We start from the raw sequence: 25,718 nt of genomic DNA on the forward strand, positions 1-25,718 counted from the left end.
CCAGGATGGTCCAGCGTTGCTTCCAGCTCTGCTGCATGAAGGTGACCGGAGCTGCAGAAGACACAGCCGCTCCTGTCACCTCCACGCAGCAACTGAAGACAGCCGCGCGATCAGCTGAGCTGTCACTGAGGTTACCCGTGGCCACCTCTGTATCCAGTGACAGCGGCTAACCTCAGTGACAGCTCAGCTGATCGCGCTATTCCCTTCATTAGCTGCGTGGAGCTGACAGGAGCGGCGGTGTATTCTGCAGCTCCGGTCACCTTTATGCAGCAGAGCTGGAAGCGACGCTGGACTATCCTGGATTACGCCGGACATGGAGGGCTTTTTCGAGCTTATTAAAGTGGTGAACGAGGGTATATGTTTGTGTTTTTTTTTCTAATAAGGGATTTTTTTTGGGTGTGCGTGTTTATTTACTGTCACTTACAGATTAATCATGGAAGGTATCTCGGGGAGACGCCTGACATGATTAATCTAGGATTTAGTGGCAGCTATGGGCTGCCCCAATAACTCCTTATTACTCCGATTTGCCAACGCACCAGGGCAAATTGGGAAGAGCCGGGTACAGTCACAGAACTGTCGCATCTAATGTATGCGGCAATTCTGGGCGGCTGCTGGCTGATATTGTTAGGCTGGGGGGCTCCCCATAACGTGGAGCTCCCCATCTCGAGAATACCAGCCTTCAGCCGTATGGCTTTATCTGGCTGGTTTTAAAATTGGGGGGACCGCACGCCGTTTTTTTTAATTATTTAATTATTTATTTCACTGCACAGTATAGACACGCCCACCGGCTGCTGTGATTGACCCCAACGACGGATTGTGAGATATATTGAAGCGTGTAAAGCGGGCTTTAGGGTACTTTCACACTTGCGCTGTTTTCCTTCCGTTGCAATCCGCCCTTTTGGAAAACAGCGGAATCCGTTAACGGATTCCACTTTTTCCCATAGACTTGTATGGATGACGAATTGTGCCAAAAGGACTTGCGTTGCGTTGCTTCTGCTGGGCGACGCTCCGTTGCTTCCACTCAGCAGGAGCAACGCAGCATGTAACGTTTTTTTGAGCAGCGGAATCCTTAGGATTTCACTGCGCATGCTCTTTTTTTTTTTTTTAAATCACAAACTTTATTTTGTCTCGCGGTGGCCGAACGTTCAGCTGAGCGCCCACCCGCCGGCATGCCCGGCCGCCGGCAAGTGAGAGCGCTCAGCTGAGCACCCGCCCGCCGGCATGCCCGGCCGCCGGCAAGTGAGAGCCTGAGCGCCCGCCCGCCTGCTTGCCCAGCCGCCGGCAAGTGACAGTGCTCAACTGAGCGCCCGCCCGCCGGCATGCCCGGCCGCCGGCAAGTGACAGTGCTCAACTGAGCGCCCACCCGCCGGCATGCCCAGCCGCCGGCAAGTGACAGCGCTCAGCTGAGCGCCCACCCGCCGGCATGCCCGGCCGCCGGCAAGTGACAGTGCTCAACTGAGCACCCGCCCGCCGGCATGCCCGGCCGCCGGCAAATGACAGCGCTCAGCTGAGCGCCCGCCCGCCGGCATGCCCGGCCGCCGGCAAGTGACAGTGCTCAACTGAGCGCCCGCCAGCATGCCCGGCCGCCGGCAAGTAACAGCGCTCAGCTGAGTGCCCGCCCGCCGGCATGCCCAGCCGCCGGCAAGTGACAGTGCTCAACTGAGTGACCGGCCGCCGGCTATTGAGAGCGATCAGCTGATCGTTCACAATAGTCTGCTGGCGGTAAAACTGTAAAGAAGAAAAAAAAGAAAAAAAAAAAGCTTTCCATTGTTTTGTACGATCCGTAGCATCCGTTGTGCCACTATATGCAACACATCCGTTGCATCCGTCACACAACGCAATGCTACGGAAGTGTGAAACTAGCCTTAGACAAAGAGTGATAATATATAAAGGGCCAACTTCAACATTACAGTACATGGACGGACTGAGATCACATCTAGGGGTAATAAGTAAATACTAGCAATGTCCGCACAATGCCATGCAAGGATTAGTTGCTATTAGTAAATAAATTAGTAAATAACTTTCATTTACAGTTTTTTTGTCATTTAAAATTGAACATAATAATATATGAAATTCACGTTTTTAGCCATGGGATTTAAGGATACCGACTGCAAGTAGAAAAAAAACCTTCTTTGTATTAGATTAATGAGTGCCATCCACCAAATGTATGTGGATATTGTATTCACACAATGATAACCAGGAATATATAAAACGTGTTGGAGATTAGTCAAATTTAATAAGTAATTACTTTATTTGGCAAAAACAGAAAAGATTTGCATTCAGCAAATCATCAGCTTAGCTAAAGATGAAAGATACTGAAGAAAATACAGCGTACAAATCTCATCTGCAAAAAAATAAATAAAATAAAAATGAGATGAAAAAGGGAATTTTCAAATTTGATGTGTTTTATTAGACTAGAATATTATGTTTAACTGCTAATTACACATAATGCTGTTTTTTCAATCAAAGCAGATTTAAAGAAGTCTTTCTACATTTTTTATTAATTATTCTTGGGATAGGTTATCTAAATCAAAATGATGTGTGTCTTACTTCGGGTAGCCCCATCAGTCATCTGATGGAAGAGACCATGGACATCGTTGGTAGGGTCAGTCAAGTTTCCATTCTTCCCTCTAGTTTGGTGCCATAAGGGATACTAAGCAGAAGAGTTAGCTAGTGATGATATAATGGCACCACCTTCACCCGTCTGTTAATTCAAGGAGCTGTGTCTAGTATAGCAGCTCAGTTCCATCGAAAGTAATGTAGTTCTCTTCTGTATTCCCCTTTAAAGAGGACCAACCAAAGGATGTTCCTATATAAACTAAAGCCAGTGCTATACTGCTGCTATCATATGATTCTATACATACCTATAGTTGTGAGATCGGATGTATAGTTTCTGAAATACAGTCAAGTAAAGTTTGTGAAATGAACTATTATTTGATTGATAGCAGCTACAGAATATCTCATAGGTGTGTTGGGTTTTGCTAGTTATTCCTACCCTGTCTACTTGCCTGTCCTTCCGTCCCCGTCTCTGTAATTAGAGGTGGAGGAAGGAGGGAGGAAAGACAGGGGGAGGAAGGACAGGTAGACAGACAGGGGCAGGAATAACTAGCAAAACTTTACCCACCTATCAGATATTCTATAGTTGTTATTAATCAAGTAACAGAGCATTTTACAAACTTTACTTGGCTATATTTCAGAAAGTATACATCCAATCTCACAACTAAAGTTATGTTTAGAATCAGCATGATAGTGCCAGTATAGCAGTGGATTTAGTTTATATAGGAAAATCCTGGTGGTTGATAATCTTTAAAAAGTAACTAAACTCTCTTAGTTAATTAACAATTAACCTCCTCTAAAGTTATGAATTACATTTGAAACTAAATTTAACGTTCCTTCGATGGCTTTCATCTGAAGCCTTGAAAAGGGGAGTTGGGATGAACACATTTACAGACCCCTTGAAGTCATTCACTGTAATGTGGAGAAAAATAACATAGATACTCTGAATTTTGGACTCTGTATATCTCAAACGTAATGGGTTAAATGTGATGTGAACCCCACTTTAATTAAATCATTCTCTTTATAAGGAATTGTGACATGGTAATGCTGCTGGAGTGATTTCACATTTCCCATAATATCATATTATCGTATACAGGGACGCTGGATTCATGTACCTGTTTTATTTATTATTATTTTTGTATATGAGAAAATCAGATTGATATTAATATGTTTTTATCTGACTTCCATGTAAAAATGCCCACAGACTCTAAAAGGTATGTGTGCTATGCACAAAAAAACGACAAAACCAGGCAGAACATGTATGTGCAACAAGGACATGCGAATGGGGCGTTACGTTGAGATTGTTTTTTTTCCTATTTTCTGAATTATCAGAATTGCTCCTACCATGTTACTCTGAAAAAAACACAGGGTCTTATATTATTTTGTTCCGAAACATTCACTAGGGCTTATTTACAGGGGATGCTCCGTTCTCCACGAGTAATTTATTGGGTTGCATGCAGCTACTCCCAGACCTAGGGTCCACGTACCCTGTTGTGCCTTGGTCCCAGCCCGGTGATGGTGCAAGGCTGTCGGCTGTCCTGCTCGACAGATCCGAGCCCCTTGCCACGATCCCCTGCGACCGGGGTCCAACTCCTCTAGGCCCAGACAACCTTCTGCAACTTGGACAGTTTCTTTATGGGAGTCCCCGCTCCCGACCTCCTCAGAGCTCCTCTCAGCTCGAGCGCTACTGTCTCACCACCACTCACTAACTCACTCCCCGACTGACTGACTACACTCCTCACCTCCCCTTCCCTGACCCCCCAGGTGGGCGACTCTATTTCACTCAAGCCGTCCACTGGTGTGTCTGGTGGGTGTGATGCAGGGTCTACCTAGGATTTGATTAGCTGATGTAGGCAACACCATTTGGTTAGGGACCCATAACCAAGAGGGAGGTGGATATTGCACGGGAGGTTAGATTGTGCAATACCCTGTGACGACCTGATAGTCCAGGGGCGTCACATCATATATTTTCCCATAAACAATAATCTACATTTATTCTTGAACCGAATAAAAAATAACATGTATTCAAATATAATCAAGTCATCACATTCTGGAACATCAACATTTTGTGTTACTCCTATTATTGGTCCAGATGCACATTTTGTTATCTGCTGTTCTCGTGGTGCAGAACCAGTCCTATAGTGGTGGGTACATGCCATATTTACAGTGGTTTAAATTATCTGCTTACATTTATTTTTGTTTATGTACTGCTAAGTTTACCGCCAAAAGAAAGCAATCACCCCTTAAAGAATTGCACTTACTAGATCTCAAACAATTAAAATTGGCAAGTGAATGGACTCTCACATATAAATCTACATCGCTATTAGGTCCCCTGGTGTTCTACAGCGATGGGCTCTCCATGGTGACTTTAAGCAGTATCACTTGCAGTGGTACCCAACTGGTACTGGTACCCAATCTTTTTGTGAGAGATTTAGTACAATGCAGCTGGAACAACAAAGGAGCTGACAGCAATACAGATCACTGTGTGAGAGCCCATCCACCATTGGCACTTGCCAACTGTAATTGTTTAGGGTTTATGCTTTTTGGGGGGGAAGAGAAGGGTGTCTGCTTTCTTTTGGAGATGTCTGCTTTCTTTGATGAAGAGTTCTGCTGTAGTCTAACCTTTTTAGATGCTTGGACATTTCCTTATGAAACTACAAGTAGGGCTTATTTTTGGAGTAGGGCTTATATTGTAAGCATACTGAAAAAGCAAACGAGGTATATTATCCACTTGTGGTCTGCTGACAGTCAGTCTGCAAAAAATGTAAATTACATGTGGCTGCCCTATTTTCGGATTACTTTACTAATATCCATAAAGGAAACATATTTTATTAAATTATATTATAAGTACATAAAAACCGGAGATATGGAAAAACCCCATAACAACATGGTACAAAGTCTCTTTGCAGGGCAGAATATAAGGTAACCTTTCCTTGTGTAATGGCAGAGTGCTACTATTTGATATCATCTAATAAGCTCATTAGTGACTAGAGCCACCTGTTTGCCTTATATTGCATCAATGCCAACTTTTGTGAAGAAAAGGAGAAGAAAACTGAAAAAAAGTAATGAGATGAACACAAATTATATGGTAAGAAACATCAATCTAGCTGAGCAAATGAATCAAAGCTTGCGAGCCACTGAAACAAAAATATAATGACAGCCTTCCAGCTACGAGGCCTACAATTATTTAAAAACTTTTCAAATGCTTGTTTTTGAAGGATAAATGCTATTAAAAGCACAAATAACTATTAGCTCTTCATACATCGCAATGTTAACTCGTATTTCAGCTTTACAACAATCATTGCACACCAGGTTTGTCTCCGGTAAATTCAATGACAGTAGGGCAAATATTATATTGTCACCCACTATAGCTGTCTGTACAAATAATAAAACCTCCAAATCCTGAATAATACTCAAAATATTATCCAGATGCTTAATTCGCACATGAAGTTTTGGGGGTTTTTTTACCCAGAACTGGCAATAGATCCAAAGTAAAAGAGAATGATAAAAGCTTTGGTTATTGCTGAAAGCACTAAAGGATGGTTCTGTATTGTGGACGAATAGGCGTTCCCAATGCCATCATATTGTGCTGGGACTCTGTTCTCCCCAAGAAGTAATGCTTTTAGGGGATAAAAAAATACATAAAAAATCCTCTGTAACATGACATATGTCTATATTCTTTTGCTACAATTTTCTTTATACAATTTATACAAAATCTTTGAGAAAATATCCCCCTGTGGCATCATATAAACTGAGGCATTTAATGACTATATGGGATCATAAAATTATATGTGCATTGTAATACAGATACAGTGTGAGTTGAAATCCTATTAATGAAACTAGGACCAGATTCAGCAATAGGACATGCATTGTTTCCAGTCATTATTGTCCCCTTTGGCAATGCAGCCCATTAATCCTCTTGTAGCAGAACGGCAGAGCCAATAATGGGCAATGTGGTGGCACAATGACATGTCAGGGTAACATAATCGCTCTTGACTAAGCATTGAACAAGTGATCACTTTAATTTTTAGAGCAGATAGAGTCAAAAGAGCGTAATATAACTAGACAGATAATAGCTCTGTATGGCAACAGTTGGTCTTCACAGGTTGAGGGTTTGGATTAAAATCCTTTAAATCAGTGTTCCCCAACTCCAGTCCTCAAGAGCCAAAGCATTATCTGTTGGTGGCTCTTGATTGACGTTGGGGATCATTTATAGTCACATGTGGTCTTCAAGACCCTCAAATGCTTTCCACATTACCAGGGAGGCCAACAACTGTACTGTACTTTGTAACCTGTCTGGCAGAACAGTACGGGTAATCTAGGATCTCAGCCGTAAATCAGAAACATGCATTGTTGGTAGATATTGCGGATTGGAATTCGCCACCACTGCTTTAAATGGTCGCTCACTACTCAGCATAGTAACCCACTTTGATGTTAAGCTTATAAAGAAGGTTTTTTTTCAAATACCTTGTGTAGTCAATTGATGCTGGGCTGTGACGAGTGATGAAACTCTGACTACAGCCCAATCACTCAGGGAGACTGGGTCCCGCTTCAGTGATATTAGGCAACTGAGAGTTGACTTAACATCACCAGATCTCAGAGGTCATGGAACCTCGGGGTCACGTGATGCAGATGAGCGGACTGCAATAGCGCCGCTCAGAGGCAGAATTGACTACACAAGGTATTCGAGAAAAGCCTTCTTTATGAAGTTCACATCGATGTGTGGCCACTATGCGGAGTAGTTTTTTATGTGGTTTATATCGATCTGTGGCCACTATGCTGAGTAGTAAACCACCTCTTTAACCTAGAAAACAAACCATATTGAGTTAATTTCAGACACAAAATTGCTAAACTTAACTGAAGTTTACAATATATAGAAACTTTATATATACATATATATATATATATATATATATATATATAATAATTAACATATATTACCGTATTTATCATTATCCTCATCCAGCATCAGAGGTACATTCAACAGTTCTGAAAAGATGGACTTGTGCTTATAATATTATTTAAGAGACCGATGTGTTAAGATTTTCTTTTAGCTCCTTTTAGTAACACATTGCACGGATGTGACAGCTTTACAAGGTACAGTAATAGGAAAGTGAATTCAGGATAGCCAATGTTACTTTCAGATATTACATTGCTTCACTTATTACGGCAGCAGGTCAAGGTCATACAAGTCCTTCCTATTATGCCTACATGACAAAGTAGGACAATTACATTGCTGAATGCCTTAGCTAGCCACAAGTTTAATAAGTTCATAGCAAACGGGCATCGCAGAGGATATAGTTATTAGAATAAATAATATAAAAGTCAACTTTTAATGGGTCCGGGTTCTTTGTTGTTGGCTTTCTACAGTTAAGGAATGTCTATAAGGAGTAGACTGGAAAAATGTGTTATTATGTGATATGTTATCGAGAATTTCTGGTATGTATGGACAACGCCGTTATACAGAGTGCTATTTCCTCTTGTATTTTCAGTGGTTGATGAGTTGTGATCCCTATCAATTTACTAAATTAAGGTGAATTTTATTATGTGTCTAAATCCAATTGTCACTGGTCAGAGTATTCTACTTGCGGTATTTTAATACATACAGTCTGCAGGTATTTATAGGGGATTCTCATTGTAGATTTTTATGATATTTCAAAGTCTGACTAGAAATAGTAGTAACTCTCTGTTAATCTATTGAAATACACAACTGCCCACACATGGAAGAATTACCACTATGGTGGTTTCACAACACCCTAATAGTGGTGGTTTCCCAACACTGTAATGCAGAACCAAAACCAGATTTGGATCCATCATGAAATATGTCCTTCCTGTATATTTCCATTTTTCCTCAATCCACTTCTGGCTTTGGATGAAAGCAACTTCATCAAAACTGTATTTGTGTGTTTCCGGAAAACAATTAGTAGCCATATTTACCAAAGACAGTTGTTGATGACCAAAGCAACATCAGATGTCAGCTTTAATTTTTCCATTGCCATTTAGGAAATAGATTTAACGTCTGATTCACTGCTTTGGGTAAGAAGGACAGTCTTATTGTTAGCTACTTTGCTAAATAAAGTCAATCTTAGTCAAACTTTTATGGCACACTGTCTGGGTATGCCGTAAAATCCTTCCCTGAAGAAACACTTTTAAACCCCTAAAGGATTTGTCCAGGACTTCATAATTCATCAATATGATGCACCTGACACTTTCCACTGATCAGCTCATATATGCTCAGGCATTGGCTGGATTTAAACACCTCCGTACATTGTTTAGTGGCTGCAGCGAGTAGCTTTGGACAATCATTGGTCACTTGGGGACAAACAGGAGTACTTGGCAACAGACACCAGCAATGTAAGGCAATTTCACTTTATGCATTTCTACATTCAGCCAGATTGGTTGGGGTGTCAGCTGTCAGACCTATAATGATGATCTATCCAACAGACAAGATCCATGCAAAAGACTAATATATTAGGATTATGTTTTAACTTCCACTAAGTAATGTAAAGCTTCTCTTTTTGCTATATGGTCACTTTCATATACCATGTGTTTATATATGTTTGAGGTGCTGCAAAATATGGCATTTGGTTTAATTTAAAAAAAAGTAATGTCAAAAAAAGGTTAGCGTAAAGATTGCAAGGAGCAACTATACTTAAAGTGAACCTGTCAGGTGCAATATTCACCCAGCACCACAAGCAGTTCTGGGTGCATATTGCTAATCCCTGCCTAACTGTCCCTGTATCTAGTAGCATAGATAAAGAGATCTTTAGAAAAAGTATTTCTAAAGTTCTTTATGATATGCTAATGTACACAGGGATTAATCAATCAAAAGGGCGTTACTTCCCCCGACTAGTCCGCCCTCTTAGCATGTTAGCCTGTGGGCATGGGCATGCTAACATGCTATTTGATGCCCAGTGTAATCAGCGGTGATGTGCGTACCTGTGTATGTTATCACCAATTCAGACACTGGGTTTAGGCTCAGTGCACACGATCGATCAGAAGTCCAGGCACTTTCGGTCATGCACACTATGAAGCCGGTTGTACGTTTCCCGGCTTCAGAGAGGTCTAGTGCTCATGACTTGAAGTGCCGGGACTTCTGATCATGCACATTGAGCCTAAACCTGACGTCGGGGGCGGTGACAATGGAAAGGTATGTGCGTCCATGCCGATGACGCTGGGCATTGAATAGCATGTTAGCACGCCCCTGTGGGCCTGCTAACATGCTAAGTGGGTGGACTAGTCGGGGGAATAATGCCTTTGTGACTAATCCCTGCACTCAATAACAGATTATAAAGGATCTTTAGAAATACGTTTTCTAAAGATCCCTTTATATATGCTCATAGATGCTGGGACAGTTAGACAGGGATTAGAAATATGCCCTCAGAACTGGTTCTGGGTGCATATTAGACCTGACATCTTCCCTTTAAGTTCTATCATGCTGTGATTATACAAAGAGTTGATTGTTCTCCAGGAACATATAGTACCATAGTTTTTATGAAATAGTGGATGGATCTGACTTTTGAGAAGCAAAAGGGTAGCCAACCTTGCAGGTCAAGATATCAATCCACGTTCATAAGCTCTGGACATGAACCAGTGAGGAGGTCATCATTGGCCATTCTGACTCTATAAAAACTGGTGATTTTAATGGCAATCTAATGCTCGTCTTCGTTTGGCCTTGCAGAGGATATGTAGATGGGATATATCAATAAGAGTTTTACATTTTTTTCATCTGTTATTTCTCAAGTCTCACATTTATAAACAATTTACAATATGAAGAATTTCCGGATTTCCTTTTAATGCACAGTTACAAGTTTATCCATTCACCTCTGATTAGTACGTTATTTTCTGATAGCATTTTCATTAATGTAACCGATGCAAAAAGAATGTCCAATGCCACGGTATACAATTCTAGCAAATATTTCAGTTTTTGCAATCAGGAGAAACTGTTTGTTCAAGTGTTATTGCATAAGTGATCTGTCTGTACATTATAAGTGATAATATGAAACAATTTCTCAAAGGTTGAGCCATAAGGTAAATACTCCGCCAGTACACTTGCGCTGGCGGAGTACATGCACCACTCGTAATGGCATACAAAAACGGAGAACAATCAAGTGTATATGCAAATAGAATTTTATTTATTATCAAAAAAGAGACAAACGCAAAACAGCAATAAAAGGAAGTTAAAAACTACCACTAAATCATGGGGGGCATACACTGTGATGAAATTATACAGTATAGTTGTTATCATAGCCGTGGGAGAGGAGAGCGTATAGGGTTATTCAATTAAACCATTCAAATATTTTAAGCCACATGGAAATCCCATATGATTGACAAGCGTCCACAGTGGGCCATGAGCCTATCAGATCATGGATGAGTTGCTTTACCAGCCCTCCCATGTACTTCCTGTTTGGGAAGCTAACACCTGATGGTAATAGAAACTATCCAGTAGGCTATTTATACCCAGTAGGTTCACAATGCCAGTAGGGTCTCCTCCTTGAGAAAGCAACAACACCTCGCGAAACGCGCGTTGGTGGTGATCCCTTCCTCCTTTTTGGGTATGTGCATCATGTGATTTTATATATTTGATGTCTATGGCTGGTTTTCTTGTGGGCATGTGGTTTTTATTTGAGATTTTCTCTCTGACAGTGGACATTTTCTATGATATGCACTTGCACTTTAATTTTTGTGGTTAATTGTCTGCCAGAGTATTGTTGGCAACCATTGGCCTTTGGGTGGAAATTGCTGATATGGTTTTCTACATATCTGGGTGGGGTTGGACTCCACTATTATATATACTACAAGTGTCAGTTTAATGGAGTATTGATATATTCAACCTACCCCAGGGTGTTTGATTTACCCTCAGCATAACCTCACATTTCCTCTTTTCCACGACTAGAGGATTGTAAAGAATTCAGTACCTCTCCTCCCACGGCTAATTGTTTCCTCCATTGTTTTAAAACCGCATGCCTCTCCCACGACTAGTTGAGAGTGTGAACAATAGATATCACTACTATAGTACATCGATTTGAATGGTTTAATTGAATAACCCTATACGCTCTCCTCTCCCACGGCTATGATAACAACTATACTGTATATTTTCATCACAGTGTATGCCCCCCATGATTTAGTGGTAGTTTTTAACTTCCTTTTATTGCTGTTCTGCGTTTGTCTCTTTTTTGATAATAAATAAAATTCTATTTGCATATACACTCGATTGTTCTCCGTTTTTGTATTATAGGTGATAAGTTGCATTACTTAGAGCATTACAATGTTACGGTGGTTGGTTACAATGCTTTTTTTTCTACGTAATGTCACAACTTTTCCTTGAAAAATGGAAATACATTAGGAAAGTGGTATATACAGCTTGAGGTATAACTGTATATGAAGTAATATGAATTGTCATCAAACCATACTATATAATTGGTACTCTAAAATCTACCAGTTTTCTCACTCAAAGCACTGATACAAATTAGTTGGTTGAACCCACTGATTTCTGCAGGACCCGTCGGCCATCTAATATATGTATAGGATCCTCTCAAGTCTTCCCGGACACATGGTAACAGTAAGAGAAAGAGTGGGCTTTTAGAATTTCAGCAGCTGATTCTTTAGGTTTTTGAGGTGATAAGCTGATGCCGAATGTACCTGGCAGCGGTTTTTTCCTTTCTTATGTTGAAAACTCACAAGAACTTGGCTGAGCCAAATGCTCATGTGTAACCGGAAATCAGGAAAAATAGCTAACTACTAACGTTCAGCCAACGTTATCTCATTTAATCGTCTGCTCTGGCCTTCCTTATGTTTTGCATTAAAGCTCGGTTTGTTCAGATTGGCTGCTTTATATAAGCTCAAGCCTAAAAAAGAGGCATTATATAATGAGAAAGTTTCTGTTACAGCCAAGATAAATATATTTTCAATTAAAAGCAATTAAACTATTAATGAAAAAATCAAGTACTGTAATAACAAAAAGCACCAAAATTTGCATTGCATCCGAAACGCTGCATTGCATTCTTCAAGCATTCCATGTCCAGTGTGCTTCTTAACTAAGCAGAGGAAACTTAAATAAGGTGCGGCTTCCCGAGTTGCAGCATGTCAATTTATGCTTGTGGAGATGTGAGTTTTTTCAGTGGGATAACACGACGAAAATCCACTGCGCCCAGAAACCTAATCATGGGCACAGACGCTGTGCTCTTCCGTGGCGAAGAGTAGCATCTCCACAAGAGGACACTGTATCTAGAATGCAATGTCTTCCTGATTGTGAGAACGTAGGTTTATAAGTAAGATGTTTAGGGAGGGGTGTAACTATTGGTGGCATGGAGGTTTGGGTACTACGAAAATCCTGGATCTTTTGGATGACCTGCTTCCCATATGGGGCCACAAGTTTTATGAATTAACTTGTATCCAGGTGTTTCAAGCTACGTCTTTGTCATTAGCTTTGGGAAGAGTTTGTTTTACATTTTATAAAGATAAAATAATTCTAATTTCTGAAGCTGAAACGTTTATGAAAAAAGTAGTAATTACAGAAGTCACAAAGACGTGAGGCACAAAATGTGATTTCCACAATAAATAAATGGCTTCACTATGTAAAGGCTATGGGAAAATTGAAATAGATTTTTAGAGTAATTTTCTAAACTATATTTTTCCTTTCATCTAATATATACTTACTATGTCTTAGATTTTTCTTTTAATGAAATACAGTGAAAATAATGATTATAGCCAAATCTCCCATTAATTGATTTGTTAAGGGTATCTGTCAGTACGGAATTCCATCTTTCCTTTTATTCATAGTAAAGTAAGCAGACGCTGAATCACAAAAATCAATTCCATTCCAGTTTATAATGCCATATGTGTGTACGTAGCCCCCTGCTATTTGCAATTATGTCATTTTCATGGATGGAGTCACTTTTTCTGCTTTCGAAATCCGATAGAGATAAAGTAGTAAATTATCATTTAAAAAGGTGCTGCTGATTTCTCTTGCTGTTTGACGCCATTATTGAGTCATTATTTTATTGATTAAATACTGTCACGCTAGAAAGAGAATCATTTTGTCTAATTACGAAAAAAAGAAAACCTTTTTTTTTTAAGTGTGTATGTTGGTGATGCCACAACAATAACTATCCATAAAAAATGAATATAGTGGTAAGGATTAACCCTAGAACGCATACCTGGGGCCTCGCCGGCCTGCTAGGTTACTTATTTTCTATTGTAGATTTCTATGGTTGCGCGTTCTAGGGTTAATTTATGGCACTCCAGCCATGCCTTATACTGAGGCTGAACAACCAACTGCTTCCCACTTTGCTGTGTATTTAATCTGGGACCTAGCTGACCACTTGCTACCATTCACATTGGAGTTTTGATAGACACAAGTCAGGTAAGTTTTAACTTTAATTGGTTGGGGACTGTCCCAGATGGGTACATCGTGACGAGGTGGGACAGCTTTTTACCTTTTTGCAAAAATGTATATACTAAGTACCCTGTTATTAAGCACTTGCATTTTATTCATTATTATTCAGGGAATTTTTCATACAATTTTTCTCTTTGTTTTTTTTTAAGTGTGTATGTTGGTGATGCCACAACAATAACTATCCATAACAAATGAATATAGTGATAAGGATTAACCCTAGAACACATACCTGGGGCCTCACAGGCCTGCTAGGTTACTTGTTTTCTATTGTAGATTTCTATGGTTGCACATTCTAGGGTTAATTTATGGCACTCCAACCATGCTATATGATAAGCTCTTAGAGAATGGGGAATGGAAGAATGGCAATTTAATATTGATAGAATCATACAGAGCATGTTGGGATGTGAAGGCTTCTATGAGCATCTCCAGAGAGATTAGCCCTATCACTCTATTCTGTTAAGGCACGGGCCTATCAGTTGACGGTTCAATGTTTCTTGGGACGTTGGCTGACTGATGGTCGGGAGGGACGTCAATTGTGCTTGTCTGAGTTCAGACAATCGATCACATTGTTCTCCCAGAAATAAGCCAGCGCTCGACATGTCAGCCAGTGGCTTTCTCATAGAGAACACAGAAGCACTTGGTCAAGTGCTCTTATGTATGTGAGTCAGCAAAAGATGGTGGTCAGCTGAACGAATCATCATTCACCAACAGACAGCCATCTCATGTGTATGGATAGCTTTGGGGTCTAAGAAACTTGAGGCAATATTGTAATGTTTTTATATTATTGTAGTATCTTACATTAATTAAAAGAGGTATTCAGAAAGAAAATAGATAGATACTTTATTACACCATTCTCCATGTTGTGTGTAGTATTGCAGTTCAGCCCCATAATGATTCAATAGAGATGAATACCAGATACATCCCATGGACAAGCTGTGTTGCAGTTTTGTAAGAAGGAAGCCATATTTTTGTAGTCCAGAAAACTCCTTTTATTTTTAGTAAAAGGGATTTACTCACTAAATACATTTATAATTTGTAAAAAGGATAATTGATAAATATATGATTGCTGGGGATGAGACTGAGCACCCCTGACCCCTTACTGTAGTCCTAAAAACATGTAAAATTGAACAGTGGTCTGCATGTGAGGCTGATAGAACAGTAATATCTGTCAGCCCATAAAAGTGTATGATGGTGGACCTGGACATGGACTACTGCTACATTCACTCTTGGGGCATTGGAATCCCCATTCTCGGGATCGGTGGAGGTCCCAGTTGACTCACTGCCAGTAATTATAAGGGGACCTCTGATGTAAATAGGTGATAACTATATTTAGTGGTATAAACCCCCACTGCTACCATCATGGTGTGTTCTATAAACAAAGAAGGATTACAAAAAAATCAAAAACATTGAGATGTAACCTTGTAGAGCCACTAGGGATCAGAAATCAAGAAGCTGTACAAATGAATATTAAAGATAAGGAGCACTTTCTTGGAAAATTTATAGCCAGTTAGAAAAGCCAAAAATCAGTGAATGACATTTCATAGGACACTCATTCTAGATTATCCACACATGGAAACAGGCTAGTAAACAACTGACAAATAAACAAAATCGTTGTCACTCAGATGTGATCATTTTTAAGCTTGCCTAAAAATCATCGTTATTAGCAGCAGATTGAGCCGTGAAACAGGTTATGTGCTGCCGATAGCACAGGACAATTGGATTAATAATTGTTTGCTTAAAAGGTACCCTGCAATTTGAAAAGGTGCTACAAAATGACTGCCAAAAGGCTTGTAGATAACCTGGATTGTGCCCTGTAAACTCTCCATTATAAGGTGTGAAAAAAGACAAGTTCCTGTTAACTCACAATATGGCATTGAGCGTCATTATTAACCAGGATTTTTAACTTTGGCTTTAAAAAATGCCACAAGACCATGCCAAGACCACAAGACAATTTCAGGGTTTGGTCAAACTATCATTGTAAGACTATGTTCACATGTAGCATTTTTTAAGTGTTTTTTTGCTGCATTTTTTATGCAAATTAAAAGCTGTGTTCTAAAGTACCCACAAAAGCGAAGAGATTTCAGAAATGTCATGCACATACTTGTTTTATTTATCTCTGACTGAATTTGAAAACTGCAGCATTTTTAAATCATGCTGCAATTCTCAAGCTGTTAATTCTTTCAGGGGTTTTTTTGCAGAATTTTTGCAACAATTTTTCACACATTAAAAGCAATAAGAAGGTGAAAAAATTATGCAAAAAGTTTTTGCAGCACTTTCACAACATTTTTCATATTTTTTAAGAATTTTTTAGTGAATAAAACTAACTTTAATAAACACATAAGACATGCACACATGTAATTGGTATCCCCAACAAAACTGCAAAAGAAGCTTAGAAAATGCTGCAAAAAAATAAGTGAAAATGCAATACAAAAATAAGCATTTACAAAACTGATTTTACTGCCAAGAGATTAGTTTTTAGCTGTAGACTAAAAACAACAAATACCCTCTGTGTGAACATAGCCTAAAGGGTACTTTACACGCTGCGATATCAGTACCGATATCGCTAGCGAGCGTACCTGCCCCCGTCAGTTGTGCGTCATGGGCAAATCACTGCCTGTGGTGCACAACATCGCTAACACCCGTCACACGGACTTACCTTCTCTGTGACGTCACTCTGGCTGGTGATCCGCCTCCTTACTAAGGGGGGCGGCTCGAGCGGCGTCAAAACGACATCACATGGTTGCCGTCCAATAGCAGAGGAGGGGCGGAGATGAGCGGCCGGAACATGCCGCCCACCTTCTTCCTTCCTCATTGCCGGTGGATGGAGGTAAGGAGATGTTCATCGCTCCTGCGGTGTCACACATAGCGATGTGTGCTGCCGCAGGAACGACGAACAACATCGCTACTTACCAGACAACGATTTTTGGTAAATGAATGATCGCTCATATACCAACAATTTTTGTCTCTTTTGCGATCGTTTAAGGTCGCTCCAGCCTGTCACATGCTGCGATGTCACTAACGACGCCGGATGTGCGTCACAAACACAGTGACCCCGACGATATATCATTAGCGATGTCGCAGCGTGTAAATGGCCCTTAAGGGTCATTCTGTCAACTTTTGCAGACAATTCAAAGAGAAACAATTCCAGGAAAGAATAGACTTATTGGTGTGAACAGATCAGGATTTGGTGAGAACACCACACAGTATTGAGCATACAGTAATGTCTATATGTATATGTAGTGTCTAATATTAAAGTATAGTAATATTGATAGAGTAGGTACTCACTCAAAGAAGGTTGTCCATCCAGTTTCATCACTTTTTGTTGCAAGAAGCCCACTGTTTCCATGGTAGGTAAATAATACCAGTTCTTGTCCCTGGGCAGTCATGCTCTTCAGACAACCATTAGTACCAATAGTCAACCAGATTACTTGATTGTCAGGAGCAACTATTCTCACTGGCATGCGGTTTGGATCCCTCCTGATGCGCAGGGTATTTCCATTGCTGTCAGTTACTGCGGTTATGTCATTTTCATTACTGTAGCTGAAGTTATATAAATAGTCTCCGGTTATTAGGCTCATTGTAAATTGATGGGTGCCGTTGATATCAAAAATGTAAAGTTCTTGATCATTTGGTGATGCAACTTCATAATAATTGATCGAACTAAGCACAGGTTTGTTTGTGGAGACAGCCCGGATTCTTATATTGCCCAGATCTGCAATGTATAACGTGCCATCTGGGGAGGCAGAAAGTGATGACGGGGCACTTAATTTGGCATCTTTTGCATATCCATCACCATTTTGGTAACAGTCACAGTTTGCATCGTTTTTGCAGTCACACTCTGATGGTATACCAGCGACCAGGGAAATCTCCCCATCAGTAGTGACCTGTCGAATCCGATTGACCTTTTTCTCATCAGTTTCCGTAATGTACAACACTCCACTATAGGAAACTGTGATCGCTGTGGCGGATTCTAGTATTGCTTGAACTGCATATTTTCCTACCGAGTACTCGACACCGGGAACTTGGCAGTACATTGGCCTCCCTGCAGCAATGCGGACCTGACGATTTTCAGTGATTTGTAATACTACATTGTTGTCCAGAACATATATAGAGTTGTCCATTGGATTGATAGCTAAATCTGTGGGCCACTCCAATCTTACCTGATGAATACAAAATACCAAGGGTTATAGGATGCATTATTGCAACACAATGTTATCAAAAGACCAGTCATTGGGTTTTAAAAGGATTGTCTCACCTTAATAAATGGGTAAAATTGCAAAGTGCTTGCAAAAACAACTGTGCAATTTACCCCATATGAAATATCCTATTTGTTCTAAAGAAAAGAGAGATTTTTATTTCTACTGTGTAGAGCTCGTTGCCTAGATTATCGGCCACCTCTGCATGTATGCTTTAGTGCCCCTGCAATCTTCCAATGCTACAGAGGATGGGAGAGCACAAAGTCCAAATGAGCAGCACAGCTTTGTTACTGGTCTGATGAGCCAAACTTCAGAAGCTCACCATAACCTTGCAAGCAGGGGGATAAGAGAGAAAGGAGCTGTGTTCTCCTGAAGAAAGAAGAAGCAACTTTTCTAAGTATTGGCTCAGTGCATTGTTTGGTTCCTGGGTTCAAATCCCACCAAGGACATCATCTGCAAGGAGTTTGTGAGCATTTCCACCAGGTGCTCTGGTTTCCTTCCACACTTCAAAGAAATACTGATAGGGAATACAGATTGTGACCCCAAAAGGGACAGTGATTATAATGTCTGTTAAGTGCTGTGGAATTAATGAACTGTATAAGTGAATAAAATAAATTAAAAAAATTGTTTAAAAGAACAGAGAGTCCTCAGTGGTTGATACCTTTTAATGGCTAACTGAAAAGATGGTAATAATTGCAAGCTTTCGAGATAAAATAAATTAATCAATTTTGCCTTGCTAGTTTTAACAGTTTTAGTAGACACTACTCACGAAAAGTCACAGTACTCAGACCTCTCATCCTGCAATATGCATGATCACACACCGTACATGATGTTTGAGATTTACCCCTTTGTTTGTGACATCATATGTAGATGGGCAGATTGAAGCCCACTGTGTCACTTACACATGGAAACCCTTTAAAAGGGGTTGTCCACTACTAAGACGACTCCTTCTGATTCAACATGTTTGCCCCAGGTAAAATAATAAAGACTATACTCACCTCCAGTACTGGCACCCATCTAGCAGTTGGGTAGTGACCTCTTGCAAGCCCCTTGTCCTATCAGCGCCAGCTTCCTTCTCCCTGCCATTGAACCAAACAATCAACCAACAGTAAGTGTGTGCTGTGGCTGCGCTCACTTACTGTTGATTACCTCATTGGGTCTGAAGGCAGGGAGAAGGAGGCCGGCGCTGATAGGATATGGGGCTCACGCGACGTCACTACTCCACTGCTAGAAGGGCGCCAGTACCTGGAGGTGAGTATAGTCTTTATTATTTTACCTAGGGCAAACAAGTTGAATCAGAAGGAGTTATCCTAGTAGTGAACAACCCCTTTAAGCCAGAAAATCACTGTTAGCAACTTCACCTTGGACTGCCCATGTATGTGACATTATTATTACAATAATTATGATTATTATTATTATAAAACCTACACTGGGGGAAGCCTAAACATGGAAAACTCATGTACATGATGTACAGCAAATGATTGGGCATGTCTCCATGAGTATCATGGCCCCCAATGATGTTTTCAGATAAAAAACTTATAACTATAAATGTAAGAAAACGACAACTCGGCATGTCTAATATATCTTACCTCTATACGCATATATCATCTTCAAATCACTGACATTCTCAGAAGACAAAATACCAGCTCATACGTATTAAATAACAGTTTCTTGGCACAATAAGAAAGAAGAACTATATATGGAGCTTAGGTAATATCATTAGTATGATTATTATATTACCTCGCTGATATGCATGCTTGTGTCACAGGTCAGAGGCCGTGCTGAGGTCAGGTCATTTGATCCAAGTAATGTTGATATGATGCCATTTTGATCTACTTTTCTGATGACCTTTCCATCCACAAAGTAGATTAATCCGTTCTTATCCACAGCGATTCCTTTATGTGAGCAGAGAATAGTTCAGGACCACATATAACACAGATCACTAGTTACAATTCACTGTTTCCTTATCTCTTACTAAATATATTAGTGTGGGGGCTTACAAAGCATTACAGCCTGCGATAAGATGAGAAACGTTTATAAGAAATGTTAGAAGGCAAATGTCACGTAAGCTTAGGGAAAAACCTGTGTAGCGGTGGTAGAGGCAGATATTATACAGTATATCACTCAGCATTCTATGGCTGATATTCAGATATTCTATGGCTGATATTCAGATTTATTGCTAAATTTCTGTAACTAAGAGTTAGTTTCGTTTATCTGAATGGGGTTGTTTTGAGATCTAAAGGCCCCTTTACACACTACAACATCGCTAGCGATATCGCTGTAACGTCACTGGTTTTGTGACGTAATAGCAACCTCCCCAGTGACATTGCAGTGTGTGACACGCATCAGCGACCTGGTCCCCGCTGTGATGTTGCTGATCGCTACAAATCTTTCAGGACCATTTTTTGGTCCTTTGTTTCCTGCTGCACAGCATGCATCGGTGTGTTTGACACCATTACAACGACATCGTTAGCAACTTAGAACCCAGCGTGCTATAGCATCCCCTGCTGTGTGACACGTCCCCAACGATGAGCGAGGTCGTTCTGCAGGTCTGTATCACTGCTGCGTCGTTGGCCAGATCTGCCTGTTTGACAACTCACCAGCGACTTTCCAGCGATCCCAGAGCGGTCAGGTGGGATCGCTAGAAAGTCTCAGTGTGTAAAGGGGCCTTTAGCCTCTTGCCTAGCCAAATCAGATCTCCTACTTTGCACTGATGAATGGCAAATACCCCAAAACACGGTGTCAACAATTTGAGTTTCTGGCTTAGCTTATATCCTATGGGGTACTTTGCACGCTGCGACATCGCTAGCCGATTGTAGCGATGCCGAGCGCGATAGTCCCTGCCCCCGTCGCAGATGCGATCTGTTGTGATAGCTGCCGTAGCAAACATTATCGCTACGGCAGCTTCACACGCACTTACCTGCCCTGCGAAGTCACTCTGGCCGGCGACCCGCCTCCTTCCTAAGGGGGCGGGTCATGCGACGTCACAGCGACGTCACATGGCAGGCGGCCAATAGAAGCAGAGGGGCGGAGATGAGCGGGACGTAAACATCTCGCCCACCTCCTCCTTCCGCACAGCTGCTGGAGGCAGGTAAGGAGATGTTCCTCACTCCTGCGGCTTCATACACAGCGATGTGTGCTGCCGCAGGAACGAGGAACAACATCGTACCTGTCGCTGCAGCGAAATTATGAAAATGACCAACACTACACAGATCACCGATTTACGACGCTTTAGCGATTGTTTATCGGTGCATCTAGGCTTTACACGTTACAACGTCCTTACTGGCGCCGGATGTGCGTCACTTTCGATTTGACCCCGACGATATCGCAGTAGCGATGTCACAACGTGCAAAGCCCCCCTAAAGGGTACTTTACATGCTGCGACATCGCTAGCGATCTCATTAGCGATGTGAAATTCTAGATCGCAAGTGCGATCTTTCGAGAGCGCACATAGGTCATTTTACGCATGTGCGATCTCAAAAGATCGCACTTGCGATCTAGAATTTCACATCGCTAACGAGATCGCTAGCGATGTCGCAGTGTGTAAAGTACCCTTTAGTCATGTGGCATGCCTCATTAAAGGGTCGATACTGACTTTTAGGATTGCTAGCTCCAATAGGTGGTACTAGAGTTCAAGACCTCTTTCTTTATGAATACGCAATTTTTATAAGGGGTTGTTATGGCGAGAAATACATAGCTTTATTCAATTTACATTGAGTCTTTGAAACATCCATAACAACCTATTTTATATACAATTTTATCGTCATTTGTTTCTATCAGTAGTCAAAAAAAATTAGCAATAAATCTTTCACCCCATGACTCACCGCCATCAACAATGCTCTTTAAAAAACAAAATCATTTTTTTTTTAAATAATTAGTCAATAAGTGTTTTCAAAGGAAATAGACCTTGTATAATTGGAAAACTGGTAAGAGTTTTAAAAATCATGGACATAAACTAGGATACCTAACATTCCCTGTTTTCAGTGGAAAAACTGCTCAGCCGTTCAGCTTGACATTATATTTCTCTTACAAAATGTCCTCTGTGATCAGAACCATCAAAAATCTCTTAGAGGTCAATTATTTGAGCCACATGCTGACATAAAACAAATTCTTCGTGTGATACAGAACCAAAAACTTTAATGAACACCAGCGTGAAGAAGTCTCCGGCTCATGTTTTAATAATGGCTGGGATTATGAATCCGCTGCGGTATACACCGTACACTAGAAATAGAGATGTGTTGATATAAGACATGCATTAGTCTGGGGACCTGGTCTCACACTGTTATTTGACACATTGGTGTAATACTCATATTTTAGTTCAGATCGCCTCCATCTTCATCATTAATTTTGCCAGTAGTCAGAGCAGCACCTCGAAAACTAAATTCTATGTCTTGTCATATTTCACACTCGCTAATCTCCAGCGCTCTAGAAATTCATTACATTTTGTATGTTATGGGACTTCTAGTTCAGGCAGTACCCCTAACAAATATCAGACACCTCCACAAACATAAGACCTGATTTATTTCCATTATTCCACTTTTTTGTCAAGATACTTTCCCTATTCTGTCTTGTGGTATTCCTTGATGTTTTTGTCCACCTAATTTTTCAAGGTGGCGCACGCCATTCATGAATTATGTGCAAAATCATAAATGCTCTTTATTTTTTACGTTAACCTTACATGACTTTTCATTGCAAAAGTCACATGTCCAGTTAAAACATTGCAACATTTCTAGCAAAAATGCAGGCCTACATAAAATTAATTCTGGGGGGGACTGAAGTACATTTTAGAAAAAAAGTTTAAGATTTTTGTAAAAAGTTTCAATTGATGAAAATTGGTTATAAACATCAGAAAACCCCAAACATAGAAAAAGATAACAGGTAAACGCACATAAAATAGATGTAAAAAATTTACAAATTAAATAAGGTGCAAATGAAAAACGGACGCAAAGCACCAAAATCGAGAAAAAAAATAGGCATTCTCCAAGGCTGTAAATTATGAATGGCTTAAAGGGTCTGTCTACATGTTTACATTTCCTACAAAAAAAACATCTTGGCACACCAAAAATGAATATAAGGACTTTATTATACAGACAATCCAAAAAAAAGTAAAATGTAACGTTTTGACCTCTATATTTGGGTTTTCATCAGACACTGAAATTAGACAAATACAGAAAAGAAAACAAATAAATATATATGTGAAACCTCCAAGGGTAGACTATAGAAAAAAATTGATATAGCTCATATGAATTATCATATGATAATTAATATGAGATATTTCACTTACATATATTTGTTTTATTTTCTGTATTTGTCTATTTTCAGCGTCTGATGAAGACCCAAATATAGGGGTTGAAATGTTACATTTTACATTTTTTAGATTTCCTGGATAATATAGTCCTTCTATTAATTTTTTTTGTATCTAATGATGGGTATGAACCCTTCTTGAGCAGCCATAATTCCAAGTGTGCATAAACCATATTCTACTTTCTACATATTCATTTCGTGATATGACATTTGGATGTGAGATGGCGGGATGTCATAGCCATGCAGATAGCTTTTTTATAAACCTGAGTAATGCTGACTGAGGTCCATTTAAAAACATGTCGCTGTCGAAGGTCCGAGGCTTGTGGGCTCACAACCTTCCGACAATTTAATCCTATTAAAAGTAAAACTGTCCCTTACTGACCTCAGATATTAGGACCAAATATTAAAAATTACAGAACTAATTACTCAATACGAGGCTTTATTATATTGACACTTTTTGCAGATCTATTCTTTTTGGTATAACATGTAGCAGGCACACAGCAGATACTCACCTTTTGGAGTGGTGAGCGTTGACTCGTCAGCCTTTCCCCCTTCTCCGCACCTCGCCTCATCAAAAGGAGTGCACTGTTCCCCTGTGCCAGCAATCACTTCAGCATTCTTCATTAAATCCTTAGCCCCCATAAGTGACTTGGGACGGTATATTTTGCGGGTGTTTGCATCAGACACATACAGATCTCCTGTCACAGGGTTAGTAGCCAGGTAATAGCGATGAGCTAAGTTACTACTGTACAAATAAACAATAAAGAGAAAATTAGAGAATCAAGCAAGGAAAAGATAGTAAATGACATTTACACAAAGGCAATGTATGAACCCACATGGCACACAAGGTTTTTCATGTTCACATAATCACATCATTTGTCCAATTTACATTAATGATCAAGTAAAATATATCTTTGTACCGTGTTAGCCAGTAGAGATAAAAAAATTGTTTAAAAGAACAGAGAGTCCTCAGTGGTTGATACCTTTTAATGGCTAACTGAAAAGATGGTAATAATTGCAAGCTTTCGAGACTACTCAGGTCTCTTCATCATGCCTGATGAAGAGACCTGAGTAGTCTCGAAAGCTTGCAATTATTACCATCTTTTCAGTTAGCCATTAAAAGGTATCAACCACTGAGGACTCTCTGTTCTTTTAAACAATTTTTTCATTAATGATCACTAATTCACCTTTTTATTGACCTGAGAAGTAAGAGATTAGCATCACCTGATAGGTTGAATGCAGCAGAAGTCAGATTTATAGTATAATTAACACCTTGCTGCATTGACCACAATTTGTACTGGCACCAATTATGGCAACTAAACCCCCTAAATGCTGCTGTCAATAGTGATAGCAGCATCTAAATGTTTCACATAGGTAGGAGGCTTCCTCCTAAGCCCCATTGGCACCCCAAGATCGTGATTGTGTAGATAATTGCCAAAGCTATCTGCAGTTAATTAATGGTGACAAGGTCTGACAGCTATGACCATGTAGCATGTTCACCTATATTTGGGTGTTACAATTAACACAATCTCAGAATCACTGGATATGTAGAAGAATCCCAGTGTTATTACCACAAAGTGACACCTATCAGAATTGAAAACTTTGCCTGGTTATTAAGGAGTTAATGTTACATATATACTTATATCTGCTGGGTAGTTTATATCTGCTGTTCCATGCATGATAAGCACCAGTTCAGACTATTGAACGGTTATCTAATTATCAAGACATTTCTGTTACTTGCTTGCACCAACGTGGCCAGACTCGTTAATAATTAGGAATGAAGTGAACTCGAACTGTAAAGTTTAGGGTTTATACCGGACACATGGTGTCCAGGGCTCAAATGCGAACATGGACTTTTCAAGGAAGTCAGTGTCTGAGTTAGGAGTTTGGGTGCTGTTCGTATGCTAATAAATTTTGACGAGAGGCTGCATAGACGCCTCTCCATTACTAACCCCTAGGCTTGATGCCACCTGTCAATTCACACCTGACATCAACCTAAAAAGTATTACCACAATTGCCACTGCACTAGGGCAATCAGGCTACTATTTTTAGGCTGGAAAAGGCACAATATATATGTGCCTTCCCAAACTGATAATACCAGCCCCCAGCTGTCTGCTTTACCTTGACTGGTTATCAAAAATATGGGAGACCCCACACCATTCTTTTTAATTATTTGTTTATTTATGAATAAATAATTAATTATAAAAAAGGTGTAGAATCCCTCTAACTTTTATAACCAGCCAAGGTAAAGCAGACAGCTAAGG

At 40.2% G+C, this 25,718-nt stretch overlaps 1 protein-coding gene across 20 annotated transcripts in view; it reads right to left on the reverse strand.

The window, feature by feature from the left end:
• Positions 1-25,718, reverse strand: part of TENM3 (teneurin transmembrane protein 3) — a 1,857,795-nt gene that overhangs the window by 68,799 nt on the left and 1,763,278 nt on the right. For all 20 annotated transcript variants that reach the window (XM_075347175.1, XM_075347169.1, XM_075347170.1 and 17 more), the window contains 3 exons: positions 23,967-24,199; positions 19,891-20,045; positions 17,240-18,114 (listed from right to left, as the gene is read on the reverse strand). In XM_075347175.1, coding sequence (XP_075203290.1) covers positions 17,240-18,114; positions 19,891-20,045; positions 23,967-24,199 — 1,263 coding nt within the window. The remainder of the gene's footprint in view (positions 1-17,239; positions 18,115-19,890; positions 20,046-23,966; positions 24,200-25,718) is intronic.

The sequence above is a fragment of the Anomaloglossus baeobatrachus genome, chromosome 1, assembly GCF_048569485.1.
Source record: "Anomaloglossus baeobatrachus isolate aAnoBae1 chromosome 1, aAnoBae1.hap1, whole genome shotgun sequence".
In the NCBI taxonomy this organism is placed as follows: Eukaryota; Metazoa; Chordata; class Amphibia; order Anura; family Aromobatidae; genus Anomaloglossus; species Anomaloglossus baeobatrachus.